Below are 13,289 nucleotides of genomic sequence, written 5' to 3'. Positions count from 1 at the left end.
ATTTGTTACTTTAATAATTCACTTGTTATTAAAATGGCATACACAAATGAGGAAATGGCTGATATGCATTACGTTTGCGGTCTGTCGCAGGGGAATGGGTTGGAAGCTTCTCGAAGATATGCTGAAATGTATCCTCAACGGCAGCATCCTCCACATAGAATATTTGCTCGACTTCATCAACGATTACGAGAATATGGTTCATTCGACAAAAGAACGCAGGATTGTGGTCGCCATCGAGAAGTACGAACACCACAGCTTGAGGAAGCAGCACTTAATTTGATTGCAGAACAGCCTACTACCAGTACTAGAAAGATTTCTTCCTAGCTAAATGTTGACCATATGACGGTGTTTCAAATTTTAAAGGAACAACTCTTATACCCTCACCATCTGCAACGAGTACAGGCACTGTTACCGCGAGACTTTTCGAACCGTCTTGAATTTTGCAATTGGATGCTGGAAATGATTAGAAGAAATTGTGACTTTCTGAAGACGATGGAATCCACAGACGAATGTAGTTTTTTCTCGGGACAAAATTATCAATTTTCATAATTACCACATATGGGCTGATGAAAACCCTCACGCTATTGTCAAAACTAACCATTGTCAATTGGGCCTCATTTCCTACCTCCTCGATTAAATGTTGAGGCATACGTTCAATTTTTAAGAGAAGTGCATCCAGTACTTCCGTTAGTCTAATCTTCCTCTTGAAGATGATCACTCGGTGATCGAAACACGTGTCGTAGTGTTTAAATAACGGGTTGTTGTTGGAAAAAAACTCCAGCAATATTCATAGAGATGATCATATTTACATTATTTCTAAACGCTTCGCTACCAATGTTATCAAAAATCATGGAGAAAGCCAGCTATACTATTAAATATTTGGAAGGCTTCAACATCTTGAGCGATCATCAATATGGCTTTCGAAAACAAAGATCAACAGGCGACCTTCTATCGTATGTCACCCATATATGGAATAACGCAATCAAGAAACATGAAGAGTCGAGAGCTGTTGCGCTTGATATTTTTAAGGCCTTTGACCGTGTGTAGCATGAGGGTTTGCTGGCCAAACTTCGATGCTATGGCTTGTCGATGCTATGACATTTTTGTATATGCTCGAATACTTTTACCATCAATGCTGGTGTTCCTCAGGGACCCACATTGTCTCCAACCCTCTTTTTATCGTATATCGACAACTTATTGAAAAAAAACGGAAAAACCTATACCTATATTGTTTTGCTGACGACAGCATTCCATCTGGATTCCAGGACATCGGCTGTAGATGCACATATTTACCGGTAGCAGGAGATAGCATATCTTAATGAGGATCTAGAGGTGATTTCGAATTGAGGTGAAAGTAACCAAGTTCAATTCAATGCCATAAAAACCCAGGCATCGGTTTTCTCCAAGAAGATAAATATCTCCGAACCGGATAAAATAATGACATGTAAGACAATTCCTCTTTCTGCTTCGATAAGTTTGTTGGAGGTTTAAATGGACATACCTATTGCTGGAATTGCAAAAGCTGCTTCTCAAAAGCTTGGAACACTGTTCCGAACCAAAAAACTGTACACAGCTCAGCAATATTTGATGCTTCATAAAGCTCAGATCAGACCTTCTTGTAACTATACATACATACAGAGAAATGACAAATATAGCGTTATAAACATTCCCAATAAATTTTCACTCAGTTTAAGAAATCTTCCAATTTCAGCAATGAAATGTCGTTTGAAGAAATACCTCGTAGAAAAACCTTAATATAGCATGCAGGAATTCTTGAATGATAGTATGCTAACTATATTAATGTTATTTATATATGCATGCTTATATGTTTTTTTTGTCTAAAACTACGTTTTTGATAATGTTCATTATATATCTAAAGCTTTTATATGTTATTTATTACTGACATGTTCCACATTCCTCGGAGTTTATGTATATTATATGTAACCGGAGCAAACAAAGATCTATCTATCTATCTATCTATATTTGGAGTATTGTGCTTATGTTATGGAGTTCCGCCCCTGAGCATATCCTGAAGGTGTTGGATTCCATCCAGAAAAGAGCCATCAGCCTGATTGGAGACGCGATAATCACTCTCAACCTTGATAGTCTGGAACATCGAAGAAATGTTGGAGATATTTGTCTCTCTTTCATAAATATTTTCACGGGAGGTGTTCAAGTGAATTGGCACTTTTGATTCCACCAAGAGCGGCACATATCAGAAATACTCGACGGACTGTGGCTGCTCATCATATTGAGGTTCAACTCAGTACACCTCGAACTTCACTGCTTGAGAACTTTTTCATTTGGAGACCTGCGTACATGCGGAATAAAGGAATAAACTTCCTGAGAACGTTTTTACAAATGAATTTAATCCCCAGCGATTAATTTCCAACGTGAATCAATACTTTTGCCCAAGCACCGCTCTTAGAACGCCTTAAAGGTTTTCCTGTAGTGTTTGTGTTCTGCTCTTTGAAGAAAACATTTCACCACAAACGGTATTGTTTGAAAATATTTTATAGCCTATCTGCAGAAGTCTCACGAAAACCATTTTAATTTACTGGGTTGGTTCATTGCAGAAATTGATGACTTACTTTATATTTCAACAAAACATTATCAGCATTATTCACCTTCAATTTCCAAATTATTTATTTATTTTTAATTTGTTCTACCGTTTCAATGTAAATGTAGTTTCCTCAACTGAATCGGCACTCCATATGTCATTCTGATAGCTTCTCTTTTCTTCAGTTTTTCAACTCTGCTTTCACATACCTAGAACTTTTTCAAACCTTTTCCAGATACTTAATTGATAAATTTCAGTTTAAGCCCATTTTTCCAAAATCTGGATACCACATCTTTGTCAAAGGTTGACAGACTTAACTTTCTTCAGAAAAGAGATACTGGCTTTACCTTCAAACTGTTTGTTAGATAGATAATATTCGTTAAACCGATAAATTGATGAAAAAATTTGAAAGCTAGGCCACCAAAACAGAGTTTCACAGCGATAAAACGCTTCTTCTCAACAGAGATAAAACTGACAAACATGAAATTAACATTTGAGTGTCACCATTCTTGAATTATACGTGACTCTCAGGGCCTATACTTATATATCATTCTCACGATTTAAATAACTGTCACTGTCCAAGTCAAATTGAACCAATGGAATCAAATATTCAAATATGATTGTGACTAAATATTGAAACTTAGCATAATGCTCCTACAAACATTCACAGGTTCAGTTTGATATTATGATTATGACAGTGACTAGGCCCTAACTCTATTGCGAGAACTCAAATTAATATGTGAATCAAATTAAACAATTAGGATGTCCAGAACACGTGACCAATTCTCGAAAAATATGGCCGCCTGTAGGCACAGAATGAGTCCAATGACATAGGTACTTCACGGTTTTTTCGTGTTTTGTTATCTTTGGAAGATGTGAAAATAATTATGATGGCTGTTTGTAATAAAAGTGATTATTTACTAACATTGGAACGTGAAAACAAAGACATTGCTGTGCATTACAAAGATAAAATCAGAGTGATACAGTGCATGGATTCTTTTACTTTCACTTCAGAAGAAATGAACAGTTCTATAGAATGTTTTCCACCAGTTACTGCTTTCGATATGAGTTCTTATCTGGTGCTAACTCATAGTTTCTATACAAATCAGCAGATGAAGGCTTACAAAAGTTTGACTGGCTACAAATATTTTGAAGCTGGATTTGTGCATGATTGTGAAGCAAAGTCAATGGGAGAGCACATTGTTGTGATTGCCACGGTATTTAGATATTTTTAAAACTTGATTTATTCATAATTTTCTCTGAATATGTATCTTAATTTTAGGTCAAGCATTCACAGAGAATGAACAATCTCCCAGTGCAAGTCTGGATTATATTCGAGAAATATGGTGCAATAATTTCAGCTCATTGTACCTGCATGGCAGACCATTCTGAAGTTCATCATATACCTATTCTTCCAAGTATTTTTTTATTTCTTGTTAACTGATTTTTGACTCTTTAAGAGAAATCACTTTTTTAAAATAACCATTATTGTGTATTGAAACTGACTTCCTCGTCTGACGGGGAGAATAAACAAAACAATATGACCTTATTTTGTGTTTTATTAAATTAATGTATCTTTGAAAGTGTTTGGAGAAAAAATATTCTATATACTAACAAAACCTAGTTTCTGACTTACGTACCAATTGAATATACCAAAAATTTATTATAATTCAGCTCTATGATTTGAAATATGATTTTGCAATAATACAATACAATAAAACATATCACGACAGTGGGAACAAAAATACAAATCTAGACTAAGTAGGTATATACAATTTACAAATATAATTTCATGAGGTTTTTTATTATAAATTCAATCTAACTCAAAGGTACTATTGGTGGCCAGGTATTAATCAATCCACAACACACAGTCACTATTTTATCCAAGATCATATCATCTTCACCACAAACAAGTAGAGAAATTGGCACATAATCTGATAGAATCCTATATTTTTGACGAATGCAACCTATTACTCTTTCTACATGAATCCTGACATGTGCAATAGCTCTAGTTGCTTCTAATTTCTAATTCAATTGGATGCAACTGCTTCTTTCCTTTGGTAAAAGCAGAAATTCACTAGGTATTTTGTAAAAGTTCACCAATCACGATCCCCACAGCTTCCGCAATTTACAACACAACACATTGTAGGCATGATTTTATGTTATGAAGGACGATTGATATGTAAAATCAGCCTCAGACAACGAATTTCAGCAAGCAGCAACACAATCACAAGACAAGTTGATTATGGACTTTTCTAGTTTTATTTCCATTAGAACAAACAACATGTGTGCCTACAGGTGGCCATTTTGATTTAATTTTGACAGCATCTCGGACAGGTCTATATACAATATAACCAATATACAATGAACCTCACGAAAATAAGACGACAATCCTTCAATTCAAACCAAAATACCAACAATTCAGATATTACCTATATCTAAAAATGCCAAGATCATAATCGAAACTTATTCGTATAATATGATACCCATAATTCGAATGGAAACGTTATTCTGCATTGCAACGAAATCGAAAAAAAAAAAAATACGCGGTGTATTGGTGATGCATCCAGCTGCGTCAAGGCACGATATAGGTATTTCAATATTGAAATGTTATTGTGGAAAAATACGAGTTTAGTCCAGCTGATTACCTTCAAATATAAAAGGAATTAACCAGTTTATAAATATGTATGCTCCAGAAACTAATGAGAGAGAAAATTTTCTCCTCATAAATATCTATATAATTTTTTTAATGTGTAAGACCAACATTCGTTACCTATTTGGTCACAATGAATGCGATTTGAATGCAATGGACGGCATTATATAAATCTTCCCCGGTATTTATAGCCAAACAAAAGTAAGGAGACTTACGATTATACTAATCTTTTTTGTTTGATAGTATCGAAAACTCATGAACTTCATTTGAAGGATTTTTTGTTGCCATTCATAACAGAATAAACTATTTCTATAAAGACACCAAGTTGAATTTATTTAGATTTCATTCACTTAAAGTTTGGAATATGAAGATACTTGGCTTATCCTTCCTAAACTGCAATGAAGATTCAGAAGCAGAAAGATGGCTGAGGAACACATTCGGGTTTGGTCCTTTGGAAGTTGAAAATTGCTTCATCTTCGATGCCATACGATACCCGATAATATGTGGACTATCTACTGGAAACGTTCATTCTCAAAATTTGCTGTGGCCCAATAAGAACGTTACGATATTTCATATAATGCCTGTGAATAATTTAATTTTAACATTATTTCATTCTTCCATAATTCCCACCTATCCCTCTTTATTTTCTTGCAAAAACTAAAGAGAATACCTGAAAGAATATATTAAGGGTTTACATACCTAAGAGTATGTTGAAAATACCTAAACAAGTTCAAGTTGAGATGTTTGTGTTTAGGGAATTTTGGTTCCACTTGTTGTACTTATAACTTCCGAGAGGAAAACTCCAATTTTCAATACATAGTCATCCAGTCAGAAAAATATTACAAGACATATTTATTATTCCTATCTATTTTTCATTTCAATTTTTATTGTTGTGGGTAAATATTATTCAATACAAACCACTTTGCTAGAGCCATCTGCCGACACTTTTCATAAGTATCACAGTAGCGACCGCTCTCAACGACACTGAATGCAATCTAGAGCGCCCTCAAACGCATTACATTAGAACTTGAATTCCCCTTCAAATCTAACCGGCGGTTCCCGCTGCTTCGCCACATGGCTTCGAAAGAGGGCGAGCCGTCCTTGTGACATCGATAGTTTCCAAAATGTCCGTAGCGATCAGCTGATCGTGATTCCTCCATCTATCGATGGGCACATGCGACTTTCATCGCTAATTTTCACCTGGACTGACAATCGTGGGTGGCAAGGTGTGCGGTACGTACAGGTAGGAGTAGACCTGTCAGGTGCACCAATGAGCTACTTTGCGGAGCGGCCAATGGAGAAACGGCGAACGTGTTTACCGCCGGCGGCTAGATTGTTTGTCGAGTCTGGAGCTTGCTGGGGTTGTACGCGCGTTTCTCGCTAAATTCTCATAGATTTCGGGAAAATATCGAGGAAATTCATGAGCGAAAAGTTGCCTCGAACGTCGGTAGAGACTTGTTGTTCTCGTTGAGTGTTGGTTGTGCATGACCTAGGACAATCTCAATAGTGTTCTCATTGTTGTGATTTGATGGAAGACGATAAACAGAAATCGGTGTCAAGATGTCATCAGAGATATCAGGCATGCTTCGTGGAAGACGGAAACAGGCAAAGCCCCAACGAAAAGGTATGTTGTTTTTACTTGTCAATGTTCACCTGATTAATGTGACAATTCATTGTCCTCTTTGGCCATGTTGTTTTGGAACTTGTGAAGAATTTTGACTTCCACATGTGTATCAGTTGCTGTTTTACAGCGAAAATACTGAAACCGGTTGACGCTATCATATGTTTATTGGTGTCGCCATCTTTGTTGTCAGTGTGGGGATGTTTACTTTTCCACGCACCTTCCCACCAAGCCTTCCGCATGCTTATTATTTCTATTTCTGTGTGATAGAAACATTGTCAGTGGATTTTTCAACAGATCTGCGGTATTGTTTTTTGCTAGCATTTTATTGATGGGTCAACTACACTGCTCTCTTGTTGGTCAAACATTATTAAAAACAGAACATCCTACATCCTAGCAAGTGAGGGAACTAAATGAAGTATAGCACATTGCACAACTAGAATCCTTAAGGTTTGTCATCGATATCCAAAGGAATTTCTATTTCCTAGGTAGGCATCTACTTTGACTACTGAATACTACGAGTATGCCATTTATTAACAAAAACCCACCTATACCTACTCCTATTCTTATATGCCTTTGAATGTTTTTATATTTAACATTTCAGGGAACGCAATTTGTTGTGTTATATTATTCATGTAAGTACTATCGTTAGCAAAGTAAAAGAATAATATTTTTGATCTGAATAAAGAATTGATAATTTTAAATTAGGTTGAATGCAACAGGTGCAACTCACTTCAATACTCATGCTCCCTGCATGCTGGTCCGGATTGGCTGATGCTGTGGGGACATTCTATGTCAAATTAACATACCTCACTTAAAATTTTAACCTCACCGCTTGGGATTTGTGAAAGTTGGCACAGTACATTTGATTCAAAATAAGGAATATATAGTTATGGCACGTCTTCTAATCGATATATGGCGTTGGGAGAAGTAGGTATCATTTTTTCTATTTTTGATGGCCTATCATATAATATGCAACACAACGACGGTTTTGAGAAAATTTCATTGACATATATATATATATATATATATATATATATATATATATATATATATATATATATATATATATATATATATATAGGTGGTTCCACTTATGTTTCGCTTGCATTTACGCAGCTATTTTTATCAAGTACTTTCTTGGGGTTTCTTATTTTGTCGTCAATCGAGGTACTGCTTGGTATTGACGATGCCCAATAGGCTGAAACAGCTGTCTACCGGTGACTCTTAAATTGAAATCAATATGGGAGTGATCAAAAAGTACTTATCTATTTATTTTTTGATTTTCATGGAATTATTTTCTGAAAAACAGATTTTAAACAGATTTAAACAGATTTTCCAGCAGCTTGACTGCATTAACCTTTCTAGATTTTATATCATTTCTAGAAACATGTGGATTCTTTTTCCGATGGCATTTCTGCTACCGCAGTTGTCGGTTGATTGGTCAAACCACCAACACTGTCATAAAAACCTGGCAAGTTGACTTGGGTGTCACACCAATAGGTGGTTCCACTTATGTTTCGCTTGCGTTTACGCAGCTATTTTTATCAACTACTTTCTTGGGGTTTCCGACCCCTCCCGATATAGAAGGCCCCGACACTCTGTCGAATGAGGCCCCTATGTCCTCCGTTAACAGATGAATAATATCTTCATCTATCTCACCCCAGCCAGGTAGGGGTATAACGCGAAGGGCGGTATGGATGTCTAAGGACTTTCATGCCACCATCAAACATCAGTCATGACCCGATTGTCTTTCTGACAAACTTCAGCTAAAAGGGGAAGAGAGCCAGGCTTCAACCTGAATAAAATCAAGATGGTTAACGTCATTTTGTTTTCAATCGAGGACCGCCTGCCCGGTAATGACGATGCCCAATAGGCTCTTGAATTGAAATCAATATGGGAGTGATCAAAAAGTACTTATCTATTTATTTTTTTGATTTTCATGGAATTATTTTCCAGCAGCTTGACCGCATTAACCTTTATAGAGGACCACCTCTATACCAAAACCTGGGAAAATTGGGCAGGATTTGAGCAGTCCCTTTGCAAAGTGGTTTATATCAGATTATAACAAATATGAAACATTATTGAAAATTCTTCTGCCTTTTTTATATTATTTGAAATGAATATAATTCAGAAAGTTTCATCTTCAACATAACCTCATAAAATAATGTCGAAAATAATCTAGATTTAGGCATTTTGCTCTCGTGATATCAAATCAAAACATTTATTCCTAAAGATATTTGATTTGGTATCTATAATATAAGGTATCTCGTAAGATATCGGGAGTTTTCAACCAATGATAACTTTATTGAAAATTTTCAATTACATTGACATAAGTAGTTGTCATTTGAACAAGACGGTTCTTCGTGCCAAGTTGTAGTAAACTTTTTGAAAAGCGAAGGAATAATAAGTCTTACTCTTTAACACGCCATTACCGCATCACACACTTGCTCTGAGCAAAAGGCACAGACATACATCAAATCTGCAGTCGAATTGAGAATTAATAACCTTGAACGGAGCTCTGCCTATACCGGATGTCGATATAAACTGTTTTATTCCAAGTAGAACACCTTGTATATTTTCACATTTTGGGATACCTGAATTACATTTTTCATGAAATACATTCTATATCAAAAATAGACCGTTCTCAAAATATAATTTTTTTATAAAAAAAAATGAGTATCTAGTAATTCCCTCATGAAATAAACTGAATTGAATACATATATGAGCTATCAATAAATAATTCATCAAAATGCTTCATTCCATCCTCTTGACCTAAATTTTCCAAAATATTATAAAAAGTGTTTGAAATCGGTGACTGATTTTGAAGATTAATAAATGGGTCAAAAGTTGTCTTCTCAAAATGAATACATATTTCAGGATATGTTTTGAAATTCCAAGATGATTTTGACTCACATTCATATAATTTTTCCTTGATAGAAAATCAATCTTTGAAGAGATATTTCAGTTTTTCTTGAAAAAATAAGATAAATGCATATGTCCAACATGAAATTACGGGCTACGAAGAGTTTCGGTTTATTTATCATGGTTTTAATTGAAGACATGATTTCAGATCAATAAATAATAAAGAAAAAAAAGTCTTAATGTTTCATGAAAGAACGAAAGTTCTAAAATATATACTTTGAAAATTTATGAAACATTCAAAGAATATTTTAAATTTATCATTTATTCGTGTGAAATTCTGTCTTCTTCAATGAAAACCAGGTCGGCAAATTAATTGCCTCAATAAACTTGCTGAAACTGTTAGAAATGAAGATTTTGTAGCCCCTAATATCATGGTGGACATATACGAGGTCTGTTCAATAAATAAAGTGAATTTTCATCTTTCTCAAAAAATATTTTATTTATTTATCAATTTTCAAACTAGTTCACCTCAGATATAACTAATACGCTTGTGCCAGCGTTTTTTCCAATCCTCGAAGCAGTTCTTTCATGGGTATTTTTGATCTTGGGAACAGGAAAACGACGCAGGGGACTAAATCTGGTGAATACGGTGGCTGAGCCATGATTACGGTGCACGACAAGCAATGACGAATGAGCACAGATGCAATATCGTGATGCATTGTTTTTCCACAATACCGCACGTGTTATTCGTATTGTTTCTTGCAAGCGGCGCATATTGACTATACGACCATGTGGCAAGAACTCCTGATGCACTATGCCACGGTAATCGAAGAAGACAGCAAAACCTTTGATCGAACTTGGCGTGCTTTTTTGCTCTTGGCTCTCCTGAGCTTTTCCTTTGGACGATTGGACTTTGGTTTTGATGCCATAACCATAATGTTATAACTCTTCTAAGTTTTAAGCAATTAGGGATCACCGATTCTACATAACAATTTTATTCACTTTCTCAACATTATCATCGGTTGTTGATATGCTGTGGCTTCCAGGGCGAGCGTCTTCATTCACATCTTCACGACCTACTGTGAAAATCTTGTACCACTAGTAAACATGTTTCTGTCAATATTTCAAGTGTTTTTAGAGCAGTCAATTCCATTTTATACACAAAATTTGATGCAAATTCTTTGATCCATCTTTTTTTCGATAGCAGAAAATCGCTTGACATGCAAAACACTTCTCACTATACGAGTATACCACCAATAAACTAAAAATGATAAACAGCTGTAACTGTGAACATATTTGCAAGACGTTTTTGCATAAAAAAATGAAAAATCGCTAATCGAATGTTCGTAGCCCGCGAAATTTGAATGAACCTCGTATATTCGTCTTATTTTTGTAAGAAAAAATGGAAATATCCCGTTAACGGGATATTTCAGATATCATGAAAGTGTCTCATAATCATCTCGAAATTTCGAAACTGTCCTAAAATATGACGTATAGCAAGTTTTGACCCATTTATCCATCTTCAGAATTATTTACCGATTTCGAACACCTTGGAGAGGTGGAATAGTCTATTTTACGATTCCTTGCTAGGAATCACATGCTGGAAGGTAAGACCTCGTTAATCTTTAACTCGCACAAGTTTCGACTTCTGAGAGATGTAGTTCCTAGGGGCGCGACAGCTGGTTAACGGAAAAATAGATTCTAACAGACCTATTTCAACAAATTATAATACCCACTCGTTTCTTAAAAGATTCTATTCAGCTCGTTTATTTCATGGTGGAATTACCAGAGAGCCTAATTCTTAGTCTTTTAAGTAAACGAATACAGTGAAATCTCAAGAACGGTCCATTTTTGGTATAGGGTTTATGAGAGAATTCTGCCAGGTTTTTTCAAACAAAACACAAACACTACAGAAAAATCCTTAAGGCGCTCTCAGAGCGGTGCCTGTGCGAAAGTAGCGATTCATTTTGGATTTGAATCGCTGGAGACTAAATCCATTTGAAAAAAACGTTCTCAGGAAGTTTATTCCACATAAACGCAGTTCTCCAGATGAAATAGTTCTTAAACAGAGAAGTTCGAGGTGTACTGAGTTGAACCTCAAAACGATGAGCAGCCACAGTCCGAAGCGTACTTCTGATATATACCGTTCTTGGTGGAATCAAATGTGCCAAGTCACTTGAATACTTCCCGTGAAGAGAAACAAATCTCCAATCTTTCTTCGATGTTCTAGGCTATCAAGGTGGCAGGTGATGTTCGCGTCTCCAGTTTGGCGGATGGCTCTTTTCTAGATAGAATCCAGCAACTTCAGGGTATCTTTGGGATCAGAATTCCATACCTGAGAATAATACTCCAAAGAAGGTCCGATCTGAGCTTTCTAAAGCATCAAAAGTTGCTGAGGTGTACAGTTTTCTGGTTCGGAACAATGTTCGAAGCTTTTGAGAATCAGCCTTTACAATTCCATCGACATGATTGTGCCAAGACATACTCGTGTCCATTTTAACCCCTAACAAACTTATATAAGCATAAAGCGGAGCTGTCTGACCTGACATTATTATACCCGGTTCGGAGACATTTAGATTCCTGAAGAAAACCAATGTCTGGGTATTTGTGGCATTGGAATAGAACCTGGTTACTTTCATCCCAATTCAAAATCACTTCTAGATCCTCATTAAGATATGCAACCTCCTGCTGCCGGTGAAGATGTGCCTCCGTAGTCGATGTCCTGGAATCCAAATGGAATGACGAGACAAGTGAAGCAATATATTGGATTGGATTGGTATGCAATATACAGGGTGTTCTGTTCTCTTTGAAATAAGGAAGTTTGTACCGATTTTCGATATAACTGAAAATGTTGCAAATGTTGCAAATGTTCATTTTCCAAAATACTGCTAACAAACAGTCATTGCGATATACCTTGTATTTCTTGCTGAATTAAAGTTCTCGCGCAATTGTAAGTAATGATGATGATTTAAGTTGGGTTAAAAAGTTTTACAAATCGTTGAGTTGTAAATAATTGAAATAATAGAGATAAAAGATTGTTTTTTATTGGTTCAATTTTTTCAAACTATACGGTACCGATGTCGTAATTATCCATAACATTAATTGAATTTCGTATTCTTTGTTTGTTGAATCATATCTTATGACAGTGATAGCTGAACTATCGAATAAAACTATTTCATACTTATCGTGTTGACCTATGATTGTCGATAAACCTGAGTATTAATGCTGCACATATTCCATAATTTTTACCTCTGGAGACGATAAAAGTGAAGTGAATTAACTAGTAATTTCTTATCTCCTATAATGATTAATTGAAGTCAAGGAACTGTTGCCGACATAAATAAGATAAAAACTCTCTAATAAAAGATGAAAAAGGAGCAAAATGTCGAAGTCCAAGAACCTGGCCTATTGCACGCGAGCAATATTAACGATGCGGTAGATAAGAAGAACACCCCTTGAGGTTGAAGGTTATCTGCCAGTCATTGACGTGGTTTATATGAAGTATCATTCTTTTCAATCTATAAATTAATGAAAGGAAGGTTCAGTTGTGCTTTATAGGCGCATATCCAAAGAGAGACAGTATATATAGC

General features: G+C 35.7%; 1 protein-coding gene across 1 annotated transcript; it reads left to right on the top strand.

Annotated features, from left to right (window-relative positions):
- Positions 1-3,350: 3,350 nt before the first annotated feature.
- On the top strand, positions 3,351-4,019 carry LOC141480001 (uncharacterized). Its single transcript, XM_074169676.1, has 2 exons — positions 3,351-3,777; positions 3,843-4,019. The coding sequence occupies exons 1-2, from the start codon at positions 3,448-3,450 to the stop codon at positions 4,002-4,004; spliced, it is 492 nt and encodes a 163-aa protein (XP_074025777.1). The 5' UTR covers positions 3,351-3,447; the 3' UTR covers positions 4,005-4,019.
- Positions 4,020-13,289: the final 9,270 nt, after the last annotated feature.

Source organism: Leptinotarsa decemlineata, unplaced genomic scaffold (genome assembly GCF_025532065.1).
Source record: "Leptinotarsa decemlineata unplaced genomic scaffold, Ldec_3_MD MMD2_P_RNA_scaffold_5, whole genome shotgun sequence".
NCBI classification, from domain to species: Eukaryota; Metazoa; Arthropoda; class Insecta; order Coleoptera; family Chrysomelidae; genus Leptinotarsa; species Leptinotarsa decemlineata.
This window is presented reverse-complemented; position numbering and strand designations above follow the sequence as displayed.

Coding starts and splice junctions, on each gene's coding strand:
- LOC141480001 (XM_074169676.1), top strand. CDS start 3,448: ATGATGGCTGTTTGTAATAAAAGTGATTATTTACTAACATTGGAACGT. Junction 3,778..3,842: donor ACATTGTTGTGATTGCCACG/GTATTTAGATAT, acceptor TCTTAATTTTAG/GTCAAGCATTCACAGAGAAT.